The sequence below is a fragment of the Pituophis catenifer genome, unplaced genomic scaffold (assembly GCF_029215685.1).
Source record: "Pituophis catenifer annectens isolate HBS135680 unplaced genomic scaffold, rPitCat1.0.hap2 SCAF_10, whole genome shotgun sequence".
Classification (NCBI taxonomy): domain Eukaryota; kingdom Metazoa; phylum Chordata; class Lepidosauria; order Squamata; family Colubridae; genus Pituophis; species Pituophis catenifer.
In genome coordinates this window covers 30,749,503-30,776,748 of record NW_027256890.1, presented here as the reverse complement: position 1 = coordinate 30,776,748, position 27,246 = coordinate 30,749,503, and the positions used below count along the sequence as shown (strand labels likewise).

Sequence of the window (27,246 nt, the reverse complement as noted above, 5' to 3'; positions counted from 1 at the left end):
TCAGGGCAGCATCAGCAACAGCAATTAAATCCATATAAAAATCACACAGTAAACAAATAATGAAAACAAAGCAGGCAGCCTGGGGGGAGAGTACAGTGCTGGGGGAGCTGTTTCAAAGGGGGGGGGGGACATGGCCTGGATCTTGCTAGGCAACATAGTAACGGGACCCGAGTGTGCGGACCCTTTCGGACCTTATCAAAGGGGCGAAATAAAGGAGACAGGCCTGGCCCCGTTATATACAGGCAATCCTTGCTGACTGACTGCCTTGTGTAGTGGCCAGTTGAAGTTACAAAAAACTAACTTTGCAATCTGTTCTTGCCTTTGTGACTAGCATCTCAGTCACGTGGGTCACCGTTTGTGTACGTCGCAATTGGCTTGTGACAAATAGAATTAAAACTGTACAGTATGGAAAGCTGAAGCAAGATTGTAAATTGCAGTTGTGTGATTTTTCAGTTAGTGACTTCCTTACTTAAGAACCAGAGGAGTTGCAAAGTTGTAAGCCCAGTTGTATTCATAATTTTCTGCTTAACCAGTTGCTGGTCCAATTGTGGTCGCTAAGTGAGGACTACCTGTGTTTACTGATTAGAGTTCTGTTCACAATCATTGGGTGGATGGGGCTGTTGGATCACTGCTGTGGCCCTTGGAGCAGCGTGGCAGGAAGAAAGAGAGGCGGGGGGCAGAAGGGGGACGGGTGCCCTGCCCATCCAGAGGTCTTTGCCAGGGCTGCCTCTCTCTCTGGAAGGGCATGGGTCAGGATCACGCCCTTGTCTGTGCCAAAAGGGCCTTGGGCAGCTGGCTGTGAGTTTGGGGCTCGCTCTTTTATCTTGCCGCCCCCCCCTGCAGATGCCCCATTTCAACAGCCCAGCCAGGCTCAGCTCAGGGCCACCTGCCATGTTGCCTCTGGCTGCCTCTGCAGGCTGACCCCCTTCCCCAAGCCAGAGGGGCCCTGAGCTGCCAAACGCATCCGGACTCTGGTCATCCTGCCAGGAAGAGAGGCAAGGCCCCGGGGTCAGCCAGGGAGGCTCCTGCCCCGCCTGTCTGGGGGTGTCCTGGATGCTTCAGCCTTCTGCAGTGGCAGGAATTGAGGAGGCCGTCAAAGGAATGGCTGACCTTTGCTGCAGCTCGCCTGGTCTTGTTGCCCAGTGGAATAAATGTGGATGAGTCTCTCCAGCCTCCTCCTCCTCCTCCTCAGCTCCCACCCTGCTCATCCAGCTCTCTGCCTTCAGATGTTCTCATCCCGCGAGAACAGGGAGAAATCAGACCTAGCAGATCATAGCATTCATACAAGCAGCTCCCTCTGTGCCCACCTATTCTGCAGGTTCAAACAGCAGCAATTCTTCTGCTTTTCCCACCTCTGGCTTCGTTTGCTTCCAGGAACAAAGAAACCAGGATAGCGCAATGGTCTTTTTGCAGGCCTGGAGTGGAAACAGAGTTTATCCGGATGATCTGTAAAACGGCTCCTTTCTCCACTGTTTCCTCTGCCTTTCGTAAGCTAGTTAGGCTAGAATTGGATCTTTTTGGGTAAAGCTGTTGTGACGGAGGCAGAAAGAAGAGACTAAGCTGCGGTCTTGGTTTCTTCTCTAACGGAAGGAAACTCTGTACAAAATGTAATGAAGACACAAACATGTCTTTTTCAAAAGGGCAGGCAAAGGATATGTAGGAGAAGGGTAACATTGCCACCGAGTGTTGCCATGCCCATTTTGTACCCCCCAAAAAAGAGTCTTGCCTGGAAGAATGGCAGGTCAGTTGTCATTACTTGGAATCTCACATCAGCTCACATCCTTGGCTGACAAGGCAGGCTGTAACACCTGGTCTTTTAATACTGAAAAAATGTATCTCCTAGAAATGGGGAGGGTCTTCTTGGTTATTTAGCCCCCTTCCCTGTTTCTTGTAGAACAGTCCACAGGTATCATATCCCCAAGGAGTTTCTTTTCAGTCTCTGGCTGAACCTCAGCAGCAAAGGGCCTTAAGAAGTTTCTCCAAGCTGAAATCTATCCCACCAAGGAGCACATTTGGCTTTCTCTGAGGTCATGTCTCATGCATGTAAGAAAGCTGTAATATCTGTCCCGTCCTGCTGTCCCCCATATTCTCCCAAAAGCACTTATTGGTCTCAGAAACCCAGAGTCTGTATGTTGCTATGTATCTTATAAACTTGAAATTGTAGGAAGCATTCCCTGGACTGTGTCATGCTTGCACTGTTTCTGGTTAGCATGTAGAGTGAACACAGTTTATTTGGTTAGTTATGGCTCCATAGAATTATAAAATCGGCCAGTGCTACTTAATTTTAGCATGTCCAAATCCCGCTTATTGCAGGAATTGAGACAACTTTCCTTTGAAATGAACCTTGTGTCAACCCACTCAGCATCTCACTCCAGTTTAATGAAAAACCATGGCTGAGCAGTCTTGAGTTCAGTCTTCAATCAACTAGGTATCTACTTAATTGTGTCAACAGTGCCCAATTATCAAACTGTTTGATTATCATGGGATACTTTGTCAAGTGCTTTAATAAACTCAAGATAAATTATGTCTATGACATTCCCCTCTCTACTAAGGAAGTAGACATAATTTATCTTGATTTCATTAAAGCACTTGACAAAGTATCTTCCTTAGTATGCTACAAAGGAAGTTATACAGTCAGTGTTAAGGATATTGGTGTTGTGTTAGCAACCAGCAGAGTAAATGCGCAAGGAAACGTTGCTGAGAGCAATGAATAAAAGATATGCAAACTGGTTTATCAAAAGCTTACTTTATAGTAGAAAAACAGTCTCATAGTCTTTAAACTGATCCGTTTGGGGGTACACTGGTATAATTTTAAATCGTTTTTAATTGGGTTACTGATTTTAATTTGGTATTGTATTGTGATTTGTATTGAAGTTGTCATTTTGTAAGCCGCCTTGAGTCCCTAGGGAGAAAGGCGGCATATAAATCGCAATAAATAAATAAATAAATAAACAAATTCCAAGTCTTTGCCAGTTAAATCAGTCCAGTAGTTACAGAATCTTCTTACCCAACAAACAGTAGTTGGTTAGAATAACAAACTCACTCTGGTTCACAAACCATGATGGTAGCAGATAGCAACTCCTCACTATGGCAGCATATCATACTCTGGTAGCATATCACATCAGCTTCATACACAATGGCAGCATATCATAGCAGCAACTGAACACGTTACAATACCTTGCTTAAATACTCTCACAACCAGTCATTACCTAATTACAGCATGACTCAGCATTACAATGAAAGCCTTCAAAGTAACATAATACATTTTCAGATTAAAGTCACAGAACACATATATTGCCTGGACAACTTGTTAGGCTCAAACCATATTCTAACAATCAGGAAATGAAATAAGCCTGGTTTGATAAGCCACCTTCTTGACAAATCCATGCTGACTGCTAATAATTACTGCATTTCTTTCAAGATGCTTTCAGTTAGTTGTCTTCATGATCTGTTAATATTCCCAAGAACTGATATCTGACTAATTTTGTGTCTCCTTTCCCCCTGCTTGAAGATGGGTATTTTCTTTCGTTCACCTCTTAGTTGTTCTCTAGTATTCCTCAGAGACAACAGTTCTTCCAGGTCGGACTTCGGCATATAATTCATCCACGATTCAAGGTATTTTTTTAGTCTGGTTCCTCCTCCCAAAGTGTTTGTTAGCAGTTAGGACTTTGCTGTCTTCAGGAAAAGGGTTCCTCTTTCTCTTCCTTTTCTTTTAAATATATCTGAAGAAACTTTCTCCCATATTTGTTCTCAGGTCTTCACCAAGCTTTCCGTGTTTTGCACTGGGTTCCTTTGCCATCTTCTTCTAGGAAAAGCTCAAGACCAAACTGGGGAAGAGAGCTCTTCCTGCTCCCTGAGCCCTTCCCCCACTGCCCTGACTAAGGTGCAACTAAGACCCACCTACACCTTCCATTTCCACCCAGGGCATTTTTTGCTTCAGTCATGAATTTATTTTATTCAGTGGCCAAAGTAAAAAACCAAACAGCAACCCGAAATGTAATAATTAACAATGAGGCAAGTAGCCTGGCAAATGAATGGGCATGTTTTATTCATTACTGCTTCATTATTCATTATTGAATAAAACATTTTGGTAATTCCTTTTCTAGTCATTCAAAACAAACAATAAAGAAAGAAATATGTGTAATAGTTCATAACCTCCTCCCGAGTTCAAGGCAAAATTTACTGCTGGCAGATTTAAATGAAAAAATGTGTGTTGCTGTGCAGTTCCCAAGGCAAGTGGAGAAAGGGATCCAATGCTCTTTGTGTTGTCAGAGGCTTCCTTGTGGAAGGGACACCTCCACACCCGGGAACCCAGCAGATGCTCCGTGGGGACGGGCCCCTCTGCCTGTGGCCCCAGAAGCCCTTGGACTGAGCTACGGGGCCCAGAGTTCTCCTTGTGTCTCCTGCCTGGGCTCCAAAGCTCTGCGCATGAGGTCTTCCCTGCCAGATGAGCTGGGCTAGCTGGCTGAACTGCAGAATTGGTAGCCACGAATTGGATTTGGAGCCCTGGTCTGGTGGAGTACAATTTTCTCAACTTGCTTTTCCCCCGGGATCATGACAAAAAATGGCAAACGCGACATGCAGCCATAGGAGAGGAATGCAAACCGTATGGGAAGACACATTGGTAGCACGAAAGTTTTGCAGAAACAGGAACAAGGTCACCTTAATGCACAGTCCAGGTAGACCATAAGTGAAGCGGTGCAAGAGATATGCCCAGCAGAGCCAATTTGGCATCTTCCAAACAAGTCAGGATCACCTCCTGCCCAAACGCCAGTCAAGTCTGCCTTTAAAAAGCCCTCCCCCTGTTAAGGATATTGTTGTTGTGTTACCAACCAGCAGAGTGTAGAGCATAGAGAAACGTTGCTGAGAGCAATGAATAAGAGATGTGCAAACTGGTTTATCAAAAGTTTACTTTATAGTGAAAAGACAATCTCATAGTCTTTAAATCAATCCAAGTCTTTGCCAGTTAAATCAGTCCAGTGATACAAAAACTCTTCTTACCACACAAACAGTAGTTGGTTAGAATAATAAACTCACTCTGGTAACAAACCACGATGGTAGCAGATCCATCCAACCGATGATAGCACAATGGTTGCAACTCCACACACAATGGTAGCTTAACATCAACTGAATACGTTACAGTATCTTTCTTAAATACGTTCACAACCAATTACAGCATGACTCAGCATTACAATGAATCAGCAGGAAAACTTTAAAGTCACACAATACATATTCATATTAAAGTTACAGAACACATATATTGCCTGGACAACTTGTTAGGCTCAAACCATATCCTAACACCCCCCCTTCCTGGCTCACTCTGGGGGAGCAGAAGCCAAATCCAGAACGAAGCCAGAAAGAAGTCTGTCCTCAGTGCTCAGTGAGCTCCGTTGTTCCTGCAGTTGCCCAGCTTAGATGACGAGGAACTCTGGTGGACAGGCATTCATTGCCCAGCCAGGTGGGAGGGAGGGGTCTGCTTGCCTGCTTATGTGCAGCCCCTTGCCCTGCCAGTTTCCTCCTCGATGGTTCCTTGTATTCTGCCTGATGTCTGGTGCCCATCTTTGTTTCTTTGCTTGTTGCCTATTGGATAGTTTTGTATTTCCTTCTTTGGAGTCAAAAAGACAGATATTGCCCAGTTGTTACCTGTGCGTCTCTCGCCAGAAGGTGAAAGTACTGTAGTGCAGATTTTGCCTGTGTCTCAGGTTAGAGCATTGGTTCTCAACCTGTGGGTCGCGACCCCTTTGGGGGTCAAACGACCCTTTCACAGGGGTCACCTAAGACCATCGGAAAACACATATTTTCAATGCTTTTAGGAATAATTTTATGGTTGGGGGTCACCAGAACATGAGGAACTGTATTAAAGGGTCACGGCATTAGGAAGGTTGAGAACCACTGGGTTAGAGGGTCTGAAGGAGAAAAGGGTGGTAGAGCAGCATCCTTTGTGAACGCCGATTCTTAAAAAACCTTTCAAATCAATAAGCCCCTAATGCAGCTGGGTCCCATGTCTAAGAGGCCTGCCTCCTTTGCCCTTTGCAAGTAGGGCTCTTCGAAGAATTATTGCCATGATTGATGAGGTGGGTTTTATGATTTGTGGTTGCTTGGGAATGCCTGAACAGCCCCCACTCCAGATTTTCTATCAATAAGCAGGGAACCTCCCCCACCACCCCTGAGTTTGAGGAAGGAGGACGGCTGAAAAAGAGCTGGAAAGCTTTGAGTTATTTTATTTAGGGAGATTTTCAGGTAATAATGCTTTATCCATCGTAGAAATATAAAAGAAATGAACATCAACATTATTTAAAGCCTCACAAAATAAAAGTGTTTTCAACTATACTTTCTAATTACAACTAGGAAAAAGTCAAGAGAGACCAGAATTACATGAAAGGTAATTAATTATCAGGTCAAATAACATATAATCCCCAATGGCCTAATTACATCCAATCAGAGGGAATGGCCTTATTTCTGCTGCTGAGGGAAGGTGGAAATGGTGGGGGCCTCTCACAATCCAGGCACCACAGCAGCTCTGATTCAGGAAGCATCTCAAGATGGTGACCACCCTCTTGAAATCCCCTTCTCCCCCCCCCTCCATGGGGCACCACAAAGCATGTCAGAATAGACCCCCCCTGTCTTCCCGGCAGCTCGTCCTCATGATGGATTCAGTTGCACCATTTCCATTTGTGCTTCCTTTTCAAGCTAGATGTTTGCATCCCAAAAGATCTGGAATCTCGTTTGGTCATTTCTAACTTGAATTAGAAAACTGGTTTCCAGGGAGAGCACTCCAAAACTTTTAATAGGTCAGTAAAGTGAAAAAAATGAAATATAATAAGAATAATTTTAATGTAATTTAATATATTTAGGAGTGGTTTCCAACCTTTTCTTCACCATAGGTTCTCTTTAAATACCTTTTGTGGCCACAGACCATGGCCAAGGAATCCCAAGACTTAACTCAAGATTTAAATCATAATATTTCTCCAAGCCTTCATGGACCTCCAGGGGTCCATGGAGAACCACTGTATTTAACATTAATTACATGCAAATGGGAACGGCATGAAACGAACATTGGTCTTTGCCTTGGCTTGGGAGTGCAGCCATTGTCCGGGTGGGGCTCCTGGCTTGGCCACCCCCCTCCCAGCAGGCAGGAAGGAGAGGATCTTAATGGGCTTCTTTTTAGGCTACTGAAGAGGAAGGCAACCCCAGCATCGTCTCCTCCTCTTCTGGAGAGGGTTAGGGTTAGGGCCTTGGCTACTGCAGTCTGACCCACCTTGAACCTGGGTGTTTGCCTCTTTTGTCGTCCCCCCCCCCCTCTCTCTCACACACACACTGTAATGTATCATCCTTCCTCTGTCCAAATGCCTTATTTAAGGCATGGACTTCCAATACTTCAACATCCTCCCTAACAGAGTCCATTCTGGAATGTAAATCCTGTTCTCTGTTTCCTTATTGGCTGGCACACTGACCAGGGAGGCGTCCCTCCTCTTCAAACTCTTATTGCCCATTGATGCCCCTCTGGTATCTAGATAGCCCTCTGGTATCTTAGCTGTCAGGCGGAGTTGAAGTCCTCCTTGAATTGGCTGACTTTCCCTTCAGTTGTCACTGGATCCTGGCTTTCCATCTCGGGTCTCCGATTCCCCTCGTTTTGACAAGGGCGATCTGACCTTTAGTGATGGGAAAACTTACCCAGGTGCGCACTCCCCTTCGGACGTCCCCAGCTGCCAGTGGTGGAATGGATCTAAATCCCGGATGAGCCCCCAAAGCTGTTATGTGCTCCTAGCTACTTTCCTTCACAACCAGTGGCAAAGATGCCTGACCAATGACCAGCCAAGACACAGTGAAGATCTTTTGTTTCATTTATTGCAGTAAGCGGGGAGAAGCTATCAAAACTAGGTTCTCTCCAAACATCTTGATACGTTCCCTGCACTGGCTGCCCATCTCTCCTCGTTCCCCATTGGCTGACTACTATGAGGTTACATTCTCTTTGACCACCTTCTACACATTTCCCGCTACCCTCCGCAAACATACATTGCATGTGTATTTAAATGAGCAGACAATATATGCAAGGTGTGTCAGATAATATTCAATAGTCTTACTGAGCATGCTCTTTTAGATTGTTTTCGAGTTTCTGGTTATTTTATGGATACTTAGAACAATAGGTTCTTTCCTATTACTCAGTTCTTTGAGTTTCATCTTCCCTGTTTTTTCAATTTGTTTTGTTTTATCTTTAAGCTAGCTATTTCTTATTGCAGCTACTTCCTCTTACAATTTTAAATTTTGAAGACCTTTCACTCACTCCTATCATGACTGAACCCCAATCTGACCCTAGCTCAGCTGAAGTGTCCTTGCAGAGGAAGGTCAGACATGCAACCCAAGTGATGATGGACTTTATGAGCTGCTTTGACTAAAGAGCCTGTAAGCAGGGTCCCTGGAACTCGAAAGAGCCCCAGAGCCACGGGGGGGGGGGGGGGGGGGGGGGTTGGAGATTCTGATGCTGTGGCCATTGTGCCCTTCCATGCCTTTCTTCTGCTGGGTGTAAGCAAACGTTTCTCGCCACCCTTGGTCCCAGATGGGGCTTGCTCTTATATTTAAGACACTTATGCAGATCTGTCTCACACTATCAAAATAATGTTTAAAAATTAAAAATAAGAATTTAACTGAGTTCAGGCAATGGCACAACACATAATGTGTGTGCCAAATAAATCAAAAGGTGTCCCAGACCTCTCAAGCCAATAACTTTGGCCACTAGCGCGTGCACATTTTGGTCACAATCACATACCGTGACTGACACCACAGCAGACAAAACCTAGGCAGAAACAGATCTGAGGGCAATTAATTGTTAATCACAGTTGACCCATATGCCAATTTCCCGCTAGCATCACAGAGTCTCTTGGCAATCAAGGCTCCCCGTAGGTAAAGCAGCCAGGCCGGCTGTTAGCAGACCCTCCCTCTGTCCCCAGAAGGGCCCACAGGAGCAAGAGCCGGGACCTATGGGCACTGTCCTTTGGTCCATTTCTGGTGCCTACATGACAGCCGCCACTCACGTGCAGCCACCCGGTCCATGGAGCTTGTGGAAGCGATTCTCACTTTGGATGGGCTTTTTTAATTTAAAAAGTAGCATTTCATCTGTATTGAAAGAGGCCTTTGCAAGAGACTTTGATGCCAGGTTTTGGTTTGAGGCCAGGGCTTTAGAAGACGAGAAAGAAAAGCTTAATGACCTCATGTGCCTGATCCGGCTCAAATTCGCGTTTGGCTTCTGCAGGAACCCAGCTGTGTGGTGTGAACTAGGCCACGGCATTAAGCTGCCTTGGGGCTGATTGGTTTGGGCATTGCGTGTCATCCGATGCCAGCAATTGTCACAATTTAATTTGGATTAGAGAATTAAATACGCGGTATCTCTAAGGAAAAGGCCTTTGCTTCTACCAGCTGTATCATACACGGGAAGCTTTCTGGAAAAAAGCTAACAGCCTGCTTGATGAGAGGCCGCCCACGTTCCTTTGTCTGGCATCTGGTGACATGAATCAATAAAAACAGGAAAGAGCCATAAAATGTTGGTGTTAAAGTCAAAAATTCATTGTGTGTTGTTCAGCTGGCCAGGGCCCCAGAAAGCTACGGTGGGCTGTAAAATGTTGCCTGGATATTTCTGGGGAATGGAGGCTTGAGAATTGCCCGATCTAAGGCTGTTTTACTATTGAGAAGCAAAAGTGGTATTATCAGGTAATAAATTTTGGTCAGGCTAGAGTCATATATTACTCAGGATACAATTAGACCCATCACTTCTCTGAGAAGGGAAAGGTTTCTTCTGAACCATTTATTGTGTGCCTTTACAAGTTATTAGTGTGACTCTGTGAATGGTGTGCCATGTTAGATTAACTCTCTCATCTTTCCTTCTTCTCCTTGTTTGTTTTACTGTGTTAGCAATTTTTGTGTTAGTAAAAAAAGTGGGGATTTTTTTTTGTCCCTGAAGGTATTTAAGACCTCAACAGGCTAGTCTCACAGTGTGGTGTTTGCTCCAAAGATTCAAAGTGGCCCATCCTCTTTTGCCTCTCTCCAGTCCAAGGTTTCATGTGGAGCCCAGGAAGACAAAAAGGGAACCCCCCAGGAGACCTCAAAAGCTGTCCCCTCCTGTCATGCCTTCCAGGTTACTCCTGAGACCCCTTTCGCTTCCCCCACCCCCCCAGCATGCTCTCCAAACCCTTTGGCATTTCTCTTCCAGCCAGTGGTTTCTGCTGCAGGCAATGGGCATGATGAGTGGCTTAAGGAGATTCGGGGCCTCTCGGGGACCCTGCCATCGCCCCCGCAGCTTCTCCCCAAGTGGCACACAGACAAGCTTTCTTCTCCTGCTTTGGAGTCCTCAGTGAGCCTCTGTGGGAGGGGGAAGTTGGGGAAATGACCTAGAGAGAGAGAGAGATGTGTGTGTGTGTGGGGGGGAGAGCCCCAGTGGAGAAGTGACAACTCAGTCCACAGAAGGAATAAGGGGTGGGGGGGTGGTTTGGCCAGGGAGGGAAAACATCCTTTCAGACTTGCCAGTTTCGGTTAGTGAAGCCTTACAGTAGAGTTGGGTGGGCATCGGGTCTGGACTATCCCCCTAAGGCCTTCTGCCAGTCCATGCTGGTGAGGGCCAGCCTTCTCCAGAGGCGCCTCACTACCTAGAAGGAAGGTGGGATAAAGGAGCGGAAACTGCCTCATCAGGCCCGCCCGCCAAGCCTTGTTCTCTCTTTTCTAGTCCTGGGACAGCAGCCTCTGCTTTGCCTCTCCAGGCTCTCAGTCAGTCTCATGGTGAGCCCTGGAGGCCTTGAGGACTAGCCTCGCCCGGAGCTGAGCTTGCTCGGCCTCATCTCTTGCTCTGGTCTCCAGGCTGTCCTCCTGCCAGAGGTGCTTCCTGCTGGGCCCAGAGGTTTTGAATGATGCAGCTTGGCTTGTGGCCAAGTCGATCCTGCCATGGCTCAAAAGTGAACTGTCTTTGCCCAGCTCAGCCACAGAGATGGCCTCTCCAGGGTGGGGCTGGGCTCTGTGCATGCCCACCTACTACCCTCCCTCCTCTTCCAAAGGGGGCAGCTGTATGCCTGCTGCAGCCCCGTCCCTGAAAGGCCAGAGTTCCCAGCCTTCTCCTGATGGACAGAGTCTTGTGGGATGTCCCTGTGCCAGAAGGAGCCCAGTCCACCTTCTGGAGAGCTGTGTCCCATGCCTACCACTGGGGCTCTTCTTCCCCACAGCTTGTGGCCGACTCAAGTAGATGTTTGGTCGGGGAGGGTCTCTGGCTCTGCTTGGGCTCCTGGACAGCCGCATTTCTCAAGGATCTCAAGTCTCCTCTGATTTGCTTAATTGTGCATTGGCTGACTGAGCTCTGGGGTGAAGATAAACAGGGAATGCAAGTCTTCCTTGTTCAAAGGATCAAGATGGAGGACCCTCCCCCATCTCCTATCACTTCTTTCATCTGCCCACCTTTCAGCCCCCCCCCCCCCCCAAAGCATTCCCTCTGGCCTGCTTGTCATCTGGACAGGATAGAGAGGGAGGTAGACTGTTTAACTGTTTAAGAGCCTCTTAAACAGTGGTTAGAGTGCAGTATGCAGGCTACTTCTGCTGATCACCGGCTGCCAGCAGTTTGGCAGATCAAATCTCACCAGGCTCAAGGTTGACTCAGCCTTCCATCCTTCCAAGGTGGGTAAAATGAGGACCCAGATTGTTGGGGGCAAGAGGCTGACTCTGCAAACTGCTTAAAGAGGGCTGGAAAGCACTATGAAGCGGTATATAAGTCTAAGTGCTATTGCCCTTCTGAAGTAAAGTTCCTCTGGCTTGCCCATTTGGTCATCCCCACAGGACAGGGGCTTTGTTCTGGGGCTGCCACTAATCCCTGCCCTCCCTTAGTCCAGATTCCCTTGGTAGGGGCAGTCTGGAAGGACCAGAAGGGCATTTTATTGGCCTCATTCCTGAGCCTGTTGCTCCCGGAGAAGGCAGCGCCTTTGAAAGGGACAACAAAGTTATCCAGTGTAGAGAGCTGACCTAGTTTGAAATCTTCCACTTCTCTAGGCAAACTTTGAGAGGCCAGGTCACCGAGAGAGTGAGAACCTCGCCAGGCAGTAAAAATCTGCACCCAAGGTAGGATTTCACATTTCAGGAAAAATGCAAATTCCTTTTTAAAAGTTACTTGTAGGCTGAGCTGAAGGGAGGGCAGAGTCAAGCGAGTCATCAGCCTTGAGTCCCTTTGAGAACGAAGTCCTGCTCACTTTGAGTTCACCAGTTTGCTTTGACCGTTTGTGGCCAGATTCTTGTTGAGAGCTTGAGCTAGAAATCAATCTTTACAGCCATTTGAACTGCCTGGATCTTCTGATTTTTCTGGTGCTTGGCATTACTTCAATGAATGGGATTGCAAAGGTAGACTTAGCATTTTTTGCCTTCTTTGTGAACCAGAGTTGGAGTTTGTGGGGGGGGGGGCATGGGCTCAGCTGTCTGTCTTCCTTCTTTCCCTCCCTCCGTTTTCTACAGTGAGTTTAGTGGGGAGAACCCCCTCCCCATTGCACAGCAGGAGTTATGCCAAAAGAGACACACATATGGACATTTATAGAGGTCATTAAATGCCACGTACAGAATTTGCCTTTAACATGAATTTTGAATTCCCCACCCCCAACCCCCAGCCTTCACATCTCTGTTTTAACACAGGTAACACCCAGTCTTGCCTGAAGGCTTCATTTCTGCATTAACTCTCTTGTCTTTGAATCCTTGATGACTTAGACTTATTGAATAGCATGTTCTTGCTCTCTTTTGGCAACTGTTTTCTTTTCCCTTTAAAAGCTGTCTTCTTTCCTCTTCAAAATAATGGATTATTCTTGAATCCAGGTCACTATTTGCACCTCAATTAGTCAGCTGCAAAATGCACAGGAAAAAGCTGTTTCCAAGCCTCTCCTCCCCTTTCTCTCTCTCTCTCTCTCTCTCTCCGTTCCTGCCCTCTCTCCCTCCCCAGCTGGCAGGTGGTCTCACCCTGAGCCTGGCTGGCTTGGGGGCTCTGCGCAAGGCATGGCCTGGTCAGCAGGGCTGGTCTCTATGTGGGAGGCTTGGCTCAGCCACCTGAAGCAAGGACAGCATTTGCCCTCCATGGGCCTCCCCATTGGGAGTTGCTGTCCCGGATGCTTTAGGGGTAGGACACCGGTCCTCCCCCATGAGGGCTATACCACACTTTCCTCCAATTTATCCACGTTGAGGAAGGGCCCAGGCCCGGTGCTGCTGCTGTCTTCAAGGGGAGTGCCCTGTGCCAGCCTCCCGTGGACTGACTGGCTGCGCTTGGCCCACATGAAGCTCAGGCGCTTGGCGTAGCTGTAGCAGGCGCTGGAGGAGGCGTCTCCCATGTCCAGGGAGCTGCTGCGCCTGGCTTTGGCCGAGCCCAGGGTTCCCCAGCCAGCGCCTCCCATCCGGCGCTCTGCACCCTTGGCTGCCCCTGCCTTGGCCTGCCCCTGCTGGTGCTCTGCAGGGGGTGTCCGCTGGGGCAGCAGGCCGTTTGGGTGTCCACCATTGGTCTGTGAGTGCACATTGCTGACCCTGGGCAGGCTCCCGTGGACGCTGCCACAGACTTTGTACTTCACCATCATGACTCCTGTGAAGACTAGCAAGGAAGCCACGATGATGCCTCCCACTGTCACTGTCAGGGCGCCCCCCAGGAAGTGGACATGCAGCGAATGGCAGTCTGGGTAGGCTTCCTGCGTGGTAAACTGGGCACAGCCTAGCAGGTGGGTGGCTGCCAGCGAAGTGGCCAGGTCATCAAAGATGGCTAAGACGCACAGGTCATAATCCATGCTGGGCACGAGGTGTTTAAGAAGGAAGTCCTGGCTGCTGGCGGGGATGATCCTGCAGGCAAGAAAAACGGGAAGATTAAGCATCTGCGGCCTCCACCCCTTCCCTCCTCTGATGGGGGGGGGGTCCTTTCTCTAGGGACAGAACAGAAGCCCTCATTCCTGGGCAGGGGCCTCTCCCTCCACCCCACCTTCTCTTAAGTAGGCAGCTTCTCTGCACATTAATGGTTTATTATTCTCTACCCCAGTGAATCTTGTGGCCCAGTTATTGGTGCAGAAGGAAAGAAAAGGTAACCGTAGCTGGAAACAGCAAGAGCTGCTGTCCCACCCTGCAGGTCTCTCAGGCCTTCTTGAGAAGCCAGGGAGTTTCATCTGGTTCTTGAACACTGTCCCTCCCTTGATTAAAGATCCTGAAGAAGGGGGCCTTCCCCCCCCCCCCCTTCAGCATTTTGTTTGGGACCGAGGGCTGAACCCCTGAGAGATGGTTGATGAGGGACCCTGCTGGATGTGGCACCAGGGAGGGGGACCTCTGCCTCAGACGGGCGAGAGAGCTGCCGCTTCTCTGCCCAGACCCACCTGCCCAGGAGGACCGAGGGGCAGAGGCTGCCTGCCAACCCGAGCTGCCTCTGGGAAGGAGAGATGATTTCTTTAGAACCATGGCTTGTTTGGGCTGCCCAGTGGCATGAAATGGATTAGAGTGATCCATGTGTTCTGTGGTTTTGAGTTTTAAGGTTAGAAATGCCTACAAAATGGAGCCATTAGGAAAGAGATTCGTTCTTGCCTGGGTTTGCTCCATTCATAGAGAATGAATCCTGCAGTCAGAAACCTCTGACTTGCCCTATGCTTGTTCCCTGCTGAAGGAACTGGGCCTGGCTCTTTACCAAGCGGAGCCAAGGCCTACGTCAGTCTCCTTGGGTGACTCTCTGTTTCAGGGGAGCAAGGCCAGAGCTTTTTGGTATGCTGCATGACCTACTGCATCCCCAGTCCCCAATTTTGTCCCGCACAGCCAGCTGTCTCACTGGTACATGGTTCAGGTCTTGTGGGAACAGAGGAAAGGGATGAACGAGGAAGGCAACTCTGTGCCTGTTGTGCAGTCCAACACTTTATACAGAGGGAGAGCCCTCCGGCTGAATGAGCAGCAGAGATGTAATCAGGGAGAGGTCCGTTTGTAATCTGAGAAATCTGAATGGTACCAAAGCGGCCAGGGACCTTCACTGCCAGGACTTCTCCAGGAAGGAGAAGCTGAAATGCAGAGCCCTTTGCCTGTCCCTCCATCTTGAGAGCAGGCCCCATTCCCCACACTGCAGCCCCCCTTACCTATAAACAAGGGCATCGTCTGCAGTGCAGTTGTACTGGATCTGATACATCCAGGCCATGTAGGTCGACTTATCTGCCAGCCAGCGCACCAGGGCTGATGTGGCAGTCACCCCCAGTACCTCCACTCTTTTCTCGGAAGCCTCCTGGGTGGCGTTGGCAGAGCTCTTGGCCGAGGTGGCGATGTCGGAGGAGCCTGGATCCTGCTGCAGCACTGTGATGCTGCTGTTCCCTCGATGAGGCAAGGGGATGATTTTGAGGTCCACGGTGGCTGTCGATTCCCCAGCAGCATTGATGGCAATGCAGGTGTAGGCCCCGTCATCGCGGATGGTGGTCACCAAAAGATCAAGGGTGCCGTTGCGGAATGATACGGTCCTGGAGGAGTTGGCGATGATTTTGTCATCAGGGGAGACCCAGTGGATGACCGGCTCAGGGTCTCCGAGGGCTCTGCACCTCAGGGTGGCCCTTTGGCCTTCCAAGATCCAGAGTTTGTGGGTGTGCCGGGTGATGAGAGGGGGCTCGCAGGTGAAGTCCTCCTCTGGCACAGACCAGAAATACCGGCCAGCCACGTGTTGGGGGGAAGCACAGGTCTCCATGTCATCCTCTCGCGCCAAACGCCGCAGCCACAGCAACTCACAGTTGCAGTGCAAGGGATTTCCTCCAAAGCTGAGCACAATGGTGGCCATGTAAGGGGTTGGGCTGATGGCTCCAATCTGGGAGCGGGCAAAAAGTGGGTCAGGGGGCAGTGTGGAAAGACGATTGGAGGTCATGTCCAGCCGGGAGAGTTTATAGAGTTCATCAAAGGTTCCTTCCATAATGAAGTCAATCAGGTTATGATCCAGGTTCAGGGTGTGCAGGCAAAGCATGCCTTGGATGCCTTCCCAAGGGACGCTGCGCAGGTTGTTATAGGACAGATCCAGGTCTTCCAGAGTCGAGAGAAAGTCATCAAAAGCAGCCCCAGAGATATTGACCAGTTGGTTGTTACTCAGGATGAGATGCTGGAGGTTCAGCATTCCCCGCAAAGCCTCCTCCCTGATCTCTGTCAGCCGGTTGCTGTCCAGGTGGAGCGAGCGGAGGCTCTCCAGGTCCCCAAATGCAAAGGGCCGGAGGGTGTCGATGGTGTTCCGTGAGAGGGTGAGGTCCACGAGGCCCGTCATGTTCAGAAAGTCCGGGGCTTCCACCACCCGGATGAAGTTGTCAGCCAGGCGTAGCTCCACCGTCCGCCGGTCAATGTTGACTGGAATGAAGAGGAGCCCCTTGTTGGCACAGAGAGTGCTAAGCGAGTCGGAGAGATTTTGGCAGACGCAGTGAAAGGGGCAGGACTCCACCTGAGCTAAGGTGCTCCCCACCATCAGAAGCTGGATCAGGAGCAGCCTTTCCATGGTAGTTGCCTTGACAGGCCCTGGAGGAGAGAAAAACAGGTTAGTGGGCATATAGGGGCTTTGGTAACTTTTTATCCTTTTCAAAGGTAACTTTTGGCCCTTTCCCTCTTTCTTGGGACCTGGTGCATATTTACTTGAGTTCCCTTCCTGCCTAGTCCGCTAGTAGTCCCCTCTTACCGCTGGACCACCTCTGCTCCAGGGATCCACTGCTTGTGAACTCAGGGAGTCCATCTCCTTCTTTGTAATTTTAATCTAGCAGTTCTGGCCATGCAATACACAGTAAATCCATTTTCTCTTCTGTGTGGCATTTGAAGGCTGCTCTTGTATTGCAGTCATTTGTTCTGTAGGCCAAACAGGCCCTGATCTTTTAACGGAATCTCCTCAGGCTTAGTAGCCCATCCCTGAACTCCAGCTCTCCACTGTCCCTTCTGATGCCCACAATTGGACCCACAATGCTCTCCCTGGGGTCTGGCCTCGGCGCAGGGGGGGCGGGATTGCTTTCTGCGCTCCAGCTGAGGCACTGCAAGATTGCATTTGCCCTTTTGGCAGCTGCCTCAGATCCCTTTCCTTCCTTCTCCTGCCAAACCAAGTTTCCCCACCTCTTGTGCCTTTCTTTTTCCTACCCATGTGCAGAATTTCTGCTGTTAAATTTCGTCCTCTTTATTTCAGCCCAGCCTTTGAGGCTGCCCAGATCTTTTTGAATCTTCTGTCATTCCTAATATTAGCGCCTTCTTGCAACTTCGTGTCATCTGTGGCAACCCCATGTTGGCTTCTCTTAATTGAAGGATACGGTTACAAATGATTTATCAGACATACATTTTTCCATCTTATTTCAGCACAGAGCTTTGCCACTTTTACTTAAAAATCCTTCAGATTAGGAATTTTAGTACTCTTTTGATCACCCGACCGACACCTCTGGGCCCAATATGTACAATTACGAACCAGATGAAAATCTGAACAAATTAGTGTTCAGTTCAAATGAGAAGAGAAGAGAAAGGTGGAAGGCTAAAAGGCGTTTGGTGAAGAAGAACCTGATGCTTCTAGAGGCTTCTGCTGCATGTTGAGATTCATTGCCATCCTTGATTTTGGTTTTCATCCTCTCCTCTCCCCGGATTTCTGTTTCTGGATGGAATGTTAGCGAGGAGCAAATGGGCTCTCAGGATCAGATTTCGTTAACCTGGTTGGCTTGAGCTCCCTGCTTCCATTTGGAGAGTCCTCCGGGAATCCACTTGGCAGCTCCCGGAGTTCCTGGACTTCAAGGGGGAAGAGAAGAATCAGCTTCTCAGGATCAGTTTTTCACAAGTTGCTCTCTCACCCCCAGGAATTCTTCTAAAATTTGCTGCCACAGAGATACTTAATGTGGCTGAAGGGCAAAATGTAGATAATAACCCTATGATTGTGTTTAATTAATTAAACCAAATTTAAAGTAAATTAAATGAATGTTGGTATTTGTCTTAGCAATACCTTGTTTGTTGAGTGAACATAATTCTAATTAACATTAAATTAAAACTGCATTAGCTTTATTGAGGCTGCACTCAATTTGTTGAGTAAGCCACAGCACACTGCTCAAAATTTAGTGTTGGCCCAAAAGAAGATGGCAGACCATGTCAGGTTCCAAAAACCCACTCCAAGGGACTGGAGCTTAGCCTCTGTTCAGCATAGTGTGTGTGAAATTAGGGCATGGTGCACGCGACTCGTAAAGCCATAATGGAGCCTAGTTAGTTGTATCACAGTTCTGAATTTGGGCAGCAGCACCCGAGGGTCTGAATGCTGCAGTCTGTCTGCTGTGCTGCACGTGTGGCCTGTGTGTTGCCCAGCCCATTTTATGGGTAGCCTCTTGTGTGATCCAGACCACTTGACTTGTACAACAAATCATAGTTGTTGTACACCGCTTGGGGGGGGGGGCAAAAGCCCTACTAAGCAGGTCTATACAAAAGTATGAAGGCTATTGCTTAACGCATTGTAAGCCACCCTGAGTCTCCGGAGAAGGGCGGCATATAAATCGAACCAATAAATAAATAAAATAAATAAATAGTTAAACAAACCATGGCTTAGTATAGTGTTGTGTGTAAGAACGTGCTGCCATGGATACCCCCACCTCTTCATTGAATTTTACTGGCAGCTATCTGAGGTTAAGGAGGAGGCATTAGATGTGATGACTTGATTTCAAAAATGTCCAAGGGCTTGCAAAGCCAAGCGGTCCTTCTCTGAGTAGATCCAAAAGAAAAGCTGCTGCTGTTCTGTTTCAGCCTTTGTGAGATGCTGTGTTGTCATTTGGGGAGGCTCAGTTACTTCCGTGGCCCTGGAGGTTCATCCTTAGAACAGGAGATGGTATAAAAAATGGCGGGACAGCTAAGAGGCAAGTAGGCCAGAGCAAGAGAGTGCTGGCACCTGCTGCTTCATGGAGCCTTTTGTGGGGATGTCCTGAGAAGGGGGCAGGTGACCTCAACGGTGAGACGGGGCCCCACAGATCTCAGGTCAGGCAGAGCTATTCCGTAAATCTTCTCAAGGAGACTAGGAGCTCTGTGGCCAAATCTCTTGCCTTGTCAAGTCGAGGGAAAATGGCCTCCTGCCTTGTGAACCCCTGGAGCAGAGACCCACGTGGGGAGGGCTCCGTTCCCATCCGGTCGTGGGCAGATCTTCTTCTGTGTTGCTGTGGCTTCTCTGCCATGCCTGCCATCAAGCATCTTAGCTGGCTGAGTGGCATCTGTGAGCAACTGCTGTATGGAAGTTTCTGTGAAACGGGCTCAAAACATCTGAAGGGGCTGGGCCGGCCGGGTCTCTGATCATGGTGGTTGGAAGGGAAAGAAGCTGTGCCGAGGATTCAAAGGTAGCCTCATCAGTTCCTAAGGGTTGGACCAAGTAGCTGGGATGGCTGCTCAGCATTTTCTTTGAAGGGAAAGGAGGGCACGATGCACCTGGGCCCGTAGGTCCTTTGTGCCTTGGATTTGGATTATAAGTATTTATTTATTAAATTTATGTGTTGCCCCATCTCACTCTGAAACTCTGGGGATTCTTCTAGGGAAATTTCAATTTTTCCATTTGTTGCTTGGCCAAATGCTGTATACAATAATTTCTTTTAATAAATAACCACTCTTTTGTTTATAAAAGACTTATTTTCAAAATCTTTAACTCAAGCTTTTGAAGACTAGAATGGTGTAGCTTTATGTTAAAAAAAACAGACTTTGAGAGGAGAAATTGATAATCTAGACATGGCCTCCTAACAGTCAAAACAGTCATCTATAACTAGAATAGATAAATCTGTAATTCTGCATCCAAGAAAGCAAAGGAAAAATTAATTAATTAAAAACCAACACTAGTGAAGCCCTTCTGCTCAATAGGGCGCAATAGGGTATTGTTGTAAACAGAGGAACGTTAAAACATGAAATCACCTTTGTGGGTTGACACCCTGAAACTCTCTCTTGTGGGGAGAAGCTCTGACTGGATAAAACGATCTACAAAAGAAGGGAGGAAGCTTTTGAATGCCAGGCCCTGATTTTAATGGGTGACCAGAACAGGGGCCAGATGAAAAGGGAAGAGCCGAGAGGAATGGATGATTAAAGCCATAAGAAAGACCATTTTTAAAGAATTCTTCAGAGTGAGGTAGGCAAGACTGGTGACAATGTCTATTTTTTTGAGTGGTTAATATAAAAAGAGTCTCTGCCCTTACCCCAACCAGAACAGGTACCTCTATTGGAGAAGCTGGCAATTATGGGGAGCCTGGATCACTCTCAGTCAGGGGTCAGGCCTGGGCCTGAGACTGGCACCGCATTGGTCACTGTTGGTCAGCTGGATGGGGGGGTGTCTTCAGTACGAGCAACTGTGGTGGTCTAAGCTGCCTGCAGTGGTTGGAGTCAGCTATTCCCCCCCCAAAAAAAATCTGAGTGAAGCCACTGGAGAGGTCATCTGTCAGCATGAATCTCTGCCCTGGAACAGAGATGGGGAGGAAGTTTTGATCGTGCCTGGATGGGGAGAAACATGGAATGGAAGGCCTTCCAGATTCCTCCAGAAGGAGCTGGCCCTCCACCTGGGTATACTAAGACATAGGAGGGCAGACATCCAAGGAGCCTTCAGGAATCAGTCCTTTGCTATGGCTGTGCTGTGTTTTTATCATTTTTTTTAAAAAAATTAATAATTGTGGTTAGCTGATGGAACTAGTGACCCAAGGGTGTTGGGAAGGTTTTTCATCTGATGCTGGTCTCCCCTTCTTAATGAACTTCCTCCTCCCAGGAAGATGTGGCCTCTCCCAGGAACCCTTGGCCTCTTGGCACTGGCAAAGCCTGCAGCTGTGAAAGTTGTGGGCCTGGAATGAACCTAGACCTGGAACAGCTCCTGTCTGTCCTTTTCTTGGTCTCCCTCCTACTGGCACTCTTCCACCTGTCACAGAACATAGAATAATAAAGTTGGAAGGGAACCTGGACGTTTTTGAGATCCAACCCCCTGCTCAAGAAGGAGAGCTATAGCATCCTGGACAAATGTCTTCTTAAAAACCTCCAGTGATGGAGCAGCCACAACTTCTGGAGGCGAGCTATTCCACTGGTCCTTCTCACCATCATCTCCTTATTTCTAGGTTGGATCTCACTTGAATGGTCTTTCACCCCTGTCTTGCCCTCAGGTGCTTTGGAGAATAGGTTGACCCCTTCTCTATGGCTGCCCCTCAAGTATTGGAAGACTGGTATCATGACACCCCTAGTCCTTCTCTTCGTTAGACTAGACATACCCAGTTCCTTAGCCTCTTGACTCCTGATCATCTTTGTGGCTCTTCTCTGCACTCTTTCTAGGGTCTCAGCATCTTTTTCGTATTGTGATGACCAGAACTGGATACACTATTCCAAGTATGGCCTCACTAGTGCAGTATAAAGTGGGACTATTACTTTATGTGATTTTGAAACTACCCCTTTGTAGATCTAAAGGTCCTCTAGGGTCCAGGCTTTCCCTATAAGTCCAACCCCCATTGAATAAATGCTCTTGTGATTCGTTCATCTCCCTCAATCATCTTCCACTCTGGCTCTCTGCTGGTGTGGCAGCATTGGCACATGGCCTGCATCAGGGTGGTGATAGACCCAGATCATAAGTATTCCTCGGCCCCCTTGGGCTGCAGATGTCCAGCTGGGCTAGGCTGTATATTTGGTAGGTATATTCTGTGTGCATAGAAAGGGGAGGGCATGCACTGGGGCGGTGGGGGGGGGAGTTGTGTGTATGTGGGGTGATCTTAGTTGTTCAGCACTTTTCTGATTCAGACACTGGGGGCTTCAATTTTAACCACTCTCTGTCCAGGCATGGAGCTAAGTGGAGAGGAAGCAGATTCACGGAGGCAGCTTTAATAGGACCATATAACATGCTCCCCCCCCCACTCCAGGTACTGGTTGCTGATGGGGAGGGGGCAGCTATCCCTCAAGAGCATCCAGGAGGGCAGCAGGTGCCTCAGGGCAGGGAGAGCCCCTGCCAGCTCAGAGACTACTGAGGCAATTTTGATTTGGGGGTATATTTGGGGTTGGGGCTGGGGTGGGGAGTGAGGCTGAAGGGTGGAACCATCTTAAAGCAATCCAGGGTTGTAACCAAAGTGACAAACATTTGGGGGATTCTGGGGGGTTGGAAGGTTCCAATCTCAAGGCAGACAGCAGTCCTTCACCAAGGCTCCCCCTCCCTGTTTTAGGTAGGAGATGCTGGGCTGTGGAAGAGGACCACGGATGGCAACAGGCTCCCCAGTTCTCAGGGGCACCTCAAGTTGCCCTTTCCCTTCCTTTTTCCTTCTCAAGACCAGGATGAACCCTGGTCGCACTGCCTGGGATACAAGGGGGGGGGGGGGAGAGAGTGGAGTAAGTGGGAATGCCTGGGAGGCAGGAAGGATGATTTGGCATGGATCCAGCCTTACAGATCTGGATCCAGGATAGAGAGAAAGGTCAAGGAGCAAGGAGTGGGGGCATATGTAGGGGAGACCCTGCTGTGTCTGTCATAGCACAAATTTCCTACAGCTGTTGGGGTGGGGGTGAGAAAAAGAGAAGGTCCAGGGAGCGGAAGGCTTACGATATATGTTGCAGCAGCACTGGTCGTTCTGCAGCCCCCCCCCCACTTCGAAAACCCCCAGTCCTCACGTGTATCTGTCCCTCTCCTGCCCAACACAGCTTTACCTTCTCCTTGGCCTCTGGGCTCCCCAGAGATGAGCTGTGGCCGTCCAGCTGCTCCCCACACGGAGTCACCTGTCCCTGTGCCTCCTTCTCAGCGTCTCCTGAGCAGGCTGCGGCCCCAGGGCTCCTGCCGGCTCTTGGGGTGCCATGGGGAGGTGCCCAGCTGCCTTGGCAGAAGAGGCTCGGGGTGGCCGAGGGCAGCATCCAGCCTGCAGGCAGAGGAGCATCCTCGATCCCCTCCCCCAGCCAGAGAAAAGAGAAATGCTGCAGCTTCAGGCAGGCGGAGTGGTGGTAGCCATGCCAAGCTCTTCAAGCCCCAGTGCTGATGAGGGAGAGGCGCCACTCTCTGGATACCCTGGCTCATCCGGTCCTTCGCACCTTGGCCCATCAGGTTCTGGCTGCCCCAGCCTTCTCAGGCCTTGGGGTTCCTGATGGTCCCAAGGGGGATGGGGTGCCCAGGTGTGTCCGGTCCATTCTCGGCCTTTCAGCCCTCAGGACTCCCGGTAGATTCCATGGGGTATCAACTGGAGCTCTCTCTCGGAGGGGAGTGGGGGACTAGTTCTTCTGGCAGCCTTAAATTCTGAATCTCCAGCCCAGGCCCATTCCAGGGGCCCCACAGCTGGGTGTCTGTCTTTCAGCTCTGGAAAACCCCCGGCTGCTGCAGTTCCCCCATCTCCTCTCTTCTGGATGCTGCCAGCCTTCTTTCCTTCCAGAGACCCAGTGGCTGCTCTTCCATCCTCCTGCCCCCTTAGACCAGTTGTAGATGGTTCTTCTTGGGTCTCAGTCCTTCCTCTGTGCCGGTGGGGCTGAACGTCTCTGGACCGTTGCCATCTGGATTCCTGGCACTCCTCCTCCACCCTCCTTCAGGCACCGGAAAGTCTTGAGGGATCGGGCAGTCGCAGCTTTCCCAGAATGGTTTCTTCGACAGCCCCCCTTCCTGCAGCCCCTCTTTGTTTCTGCCAGCCTTTCTGCTGCTGCTGCTTCAGTGCGCAGGAGGGGTGACGTGAGGAGGAGCAGCCTGCCCGCAACCCGTGCTCTCCCGGCTCCCGCCTGCTTTGGCCCCCTCCCACCCCGCTGCCTCCTCAAGCTGCTCCTGTTCCAGCTGGGGGAGGGCTGAGTGGACAGAGGCTGGGCTGCTGCTCTTCTTCCAGGGGACGGCCCTGGACGCCTCGCCACATCCTCCTCCTTGAGCTCTGATTGGGGGGAGGAAGATGGAGGAGCCGAAAAGGCCCTCCCTCTCTCCCTCCTTCCCAGCCTTCCTGGGGAAGAGAGACTGATGGAGCAGCTGCTCAAGAGGAAAATTCTCTTCTCTTCCAGGAATCTGGGGCACCAGCCAAGGCCCTTGTGTTACGAAAGGGAGTTTATATTATGAAATTGAACATTACGTTTGTACCCTTGTCATTTTAAGATGCACTGGCTGGACGCTATCTCTGATCTGGGAGATTTTCAAGTATTTATACACCTTTCCCCTGACTCCTCCTCCTCAGAATTGTAGAAGGAGGGAGAGCAGCCAGGTTATCTTCATCCTGTTGCCCTGGGTGATTGTTGCTAGGAGGCGGGCTTCCCTTAAGGGGAGAGGCATCCTGGACCAGCCCAGGCTCTTTTGGCCCTCGGACCTCAGAGAGGGAAGGTGGGGCAGCAGGGGAAGAGGAACATTGGACCCCCAAAATGGCGATCACAATTTCCTGTTTCAAGTATTCAGACTTGTACCTCAGTATTGACCCTCTGAAACAATCAAGTCCTGAGATAGTTCTGCACTTCAGGGAAGGCTGCTCCTAAAATGAGCATGGAAGGCATCTTTATTCAAAAATGTTTAATTTCTCTCTCAGGCTCATATAGGTGAACTCCAGTTTCAGTTTTAGAGTTAGGTTGAGGTACTTGAGGAAGGTTCGCAGAAAGATTTGGTGGGCCAGAAGGGAGCCTGAGTGATGATGTCTCACAGGCACGGTGGCAAACCCTCCTGAGAAACAGGGTTGAAGCAGCTTGCAAAGGACAAGCAGACAAGTAACCAGCCAGAGCTTGGGGGCCACCAGATGTCCTATGGGCAGATGCTGTGGATGTGAAATGGGCTCCTGGGCGTTTGGGAGCCAAAAAGCCCCAGAGGGGGGTCTTGGGGCAGGTAGTCATGTCCACTCTGAATACGAGGTTCCTTGGCAGCCCTGAAGAATTACAATGTTGGACCAGACGAATCACTCCAAGAAGAACCTCTTGGAAGATGCTTGAAGGTCCATTGAAGATGGACCAACTGCAGGTGACTTACTGGAATGGAAGTTAACGTCTTCAGGAAATCAGTAAAGTCAGTAGGTCAATAAATAAATATATTCGTCACCATCGCAAAGGTCAATAAATAGCTTGGTGTCTTGATAGAACTGTTTATTGAAGTATCTTTTTTCCCTCAGCTGGCCTGGTTTGCTTCTGTTGTGCTATCATGTGCTCGTTCTTGGGCAAAGTGTTTTGGAGAACTCTAGAGAAAATTCCCAATTATTTCAACTTTGGGGCTTCCAGGAAGGGTCTGCACCTGTCTATGACCTCATCCTTTAGTGGGGACTCAGGGAGTGGCCGTCCCATTGGCTTGTGCATCAAAAGTGTTGTGTTCCTTGAGCAAGTGTGCTTTTGTGGATGGGTCTGCATCCAGGGACAGATGCCACTGTGGGGGCCTTGAAATATCTTTGTGGGGGGGGTCACAGAGTAAGTGTAACTCGGTGTAAATTATAACTGCAGTAACGGAATGCCTCTGGAAGGCTACCTGCCCTTCTAGGCAAAGTTGGTGTTTTGTTTCTGTCCCAGAAGCTTTTCTGCTCCAATGAATCTGCTATGTGAGTTGAGTGATCTTCTGCGTCATTCTGTCTATCAGACCAGATTCCAGCAACTCCTGAAAAGATGGCAGCGTTCTGTGCCATTGTTTTTATGAGGCAACAGTGAGAAGTCAAGCCAATCAATCAGCCTAGTTATTTTGTTTACTGAATTCTTTCCTGAGTTGCGATTGTCTCTCTTCTGCCTGTTTCTTGTGCTGGCTCAGGACCTTGCAATGAGGGTGGTTCGTGTTGAGGTCTCCTAGTCTTGGGGCGAGTCGGCAGCCCCAGCGATAGAAGAAGAAATAGTTTTGGGGTTCAAGAGGCCCAATTTGTTTTCTTGCCCGACATGCGGTTGAAAGCCAAAGCCACCAAAAGGACCGTTTTTCCATAGAGCAATAAGATGATGGTGTCCACAGGAGAGGTTGGGATTTGTGGCGCACCAGCACTTCTTTGTGGGCAGGACAGGCAGATACAAAAGGGATGGACTCTAGCTGACTATCAGAGTCCTGCCCTGATGGCATTAAATATCAAAAAGGTGGGAAGCAATGGTTAAGAAGGTGAACCCATCCTGGGCTCTGAGCACATCTGGTTGGGGAGCACTGGCAGAGCAGAGGTTCCTAAACTTTGTAATGTACGCTCCTATGCTAAAAATCCAAACATCCAAATGGACACTAATGAACCATGAAAAGAATACAGTGAAACTTTGGGAAAGGGGGACTTATTGTAACTAAAAAGTTCTTCACGGGGGCCCCCTGGGGACCCCAAGGGAGGAATGTCTCAGTTGGGACCCTGCCCTGCATGAGGAAAGGGAAGGCAATTCTAGTGTTGAAATTGGGATTGGTGGGTTGGGAAAGGCCGTGTGGCCACCACGTAAAGTGTGGTGATACGCAGTGACAGGGCTTCTGAGTGACAACCTCCAAATATATTTAGGAGGACTGAAAGGACTTGCAACTGTTTCCCCTGTTCCAGGGGTGAAATCTAAAATTTTTCCCTACCAGTTCTATGGTATGGTGTGGTTTGGTGTCTCTTTCTGGGCACATCGCTTCTGCCTGTTGGGCCAGCCGCTTTGCTTTTTCCCTCTTTTTCCTCATGGGAGGCTTGCGTGGTGGCTCCAGCAGAAGCGCTGCGGGGAAGTGACCCAACAAGAAGAAGCGCTGCACCCAGAAAGAGAAGGGCAAGAGGGGCCAGTGGGCTGCAGAGGCGAAGACAAGCTCTGGGGCAGCAGTGGCGCTCCGGGAGAGAGGATGGATGTCCCGGGGCTGCACGTGCAGTGCCGCCACCACCAGCTCTCTTGGCCCCAGAGCATGCGCAAGAGGCTCAAAAAACCAGGTTACTTCCTGGTTAAAACCAGGAAGTAATGACTTCTGGGTGGGTGGGCGGAGCCTCCAGCTGCCATGGCTACCGGTTCTCCGAGCTACCGGCCATCATCGCTACCGGATCTGCCTATCCGGTCCGATCCAGGAGCATTTCACCCCTGCCCCGTTCCCCCTCTCAAGCTCATCTTTCAGTGGAAAAGGCCATTTCACAGGGTCCTCAGGGTCTGGCCTTAAACACAGGTATTTGGTGCATCCATAGAGTGGCAGGGTGGGGGAACCCCAAAGTCTACTTATTATATTAATTGGGACTAAACTAAAAAGGACAAATGAGGATTCATGCTGAATTACAGGAAAATGTCAGCCATACAGGAATCAGCTAAATTCCATCCTCCGAATTTTTAGGAAAAGAATGAAAACACGAAGCCTCCAACGTAAAAACATCCTGATATAAATCTGTCGCTTGAAATACTGTGTACATGCCTTATCACCACACCTCAGAATCCATGTTTAGGGCTGGAAAAGATGCAGAAGGGAAGCCA

At 49.3% G+C, this 27,246-nt stretch overlaps 2 protein-coding genes across 3 annotated transcripts in view; one reads left to right on the top strand and one right to left on the bottom strand.

Moving 5' to 3' along the window:
- Positions 1 to 27,246, top strand: part of PC (pyruvate carboxylase) — a 143,949-nt gene that overhangs the window by 90,720 nt on the left and 25,983 nt on the right. The gene's annotated exons all lie outside the window — the stretch shown is intronic.
- LRFN4 (leucine rich repeat and fibronectin type III domain containing 4) lies at positions 13,152 to 22,800 on the bottom strand. The gene is made up of 4 exons (XM_070950830.1): positions 22,600 to 22,800; positions 17,646 to 17,721; positions 15,090 to 16,488; positions 13,152 to 13,827 (listed from the first exon to the last, which is right to left on the bottom strand). The coding sequence occupies exons 1-4, from the start codon at positions 22,798 to 22,800 to the stop codon at positions 13,152 to 13,154; spliced, it is 2,352 nt and encodes a 783-aa protein (XP_070806931.1).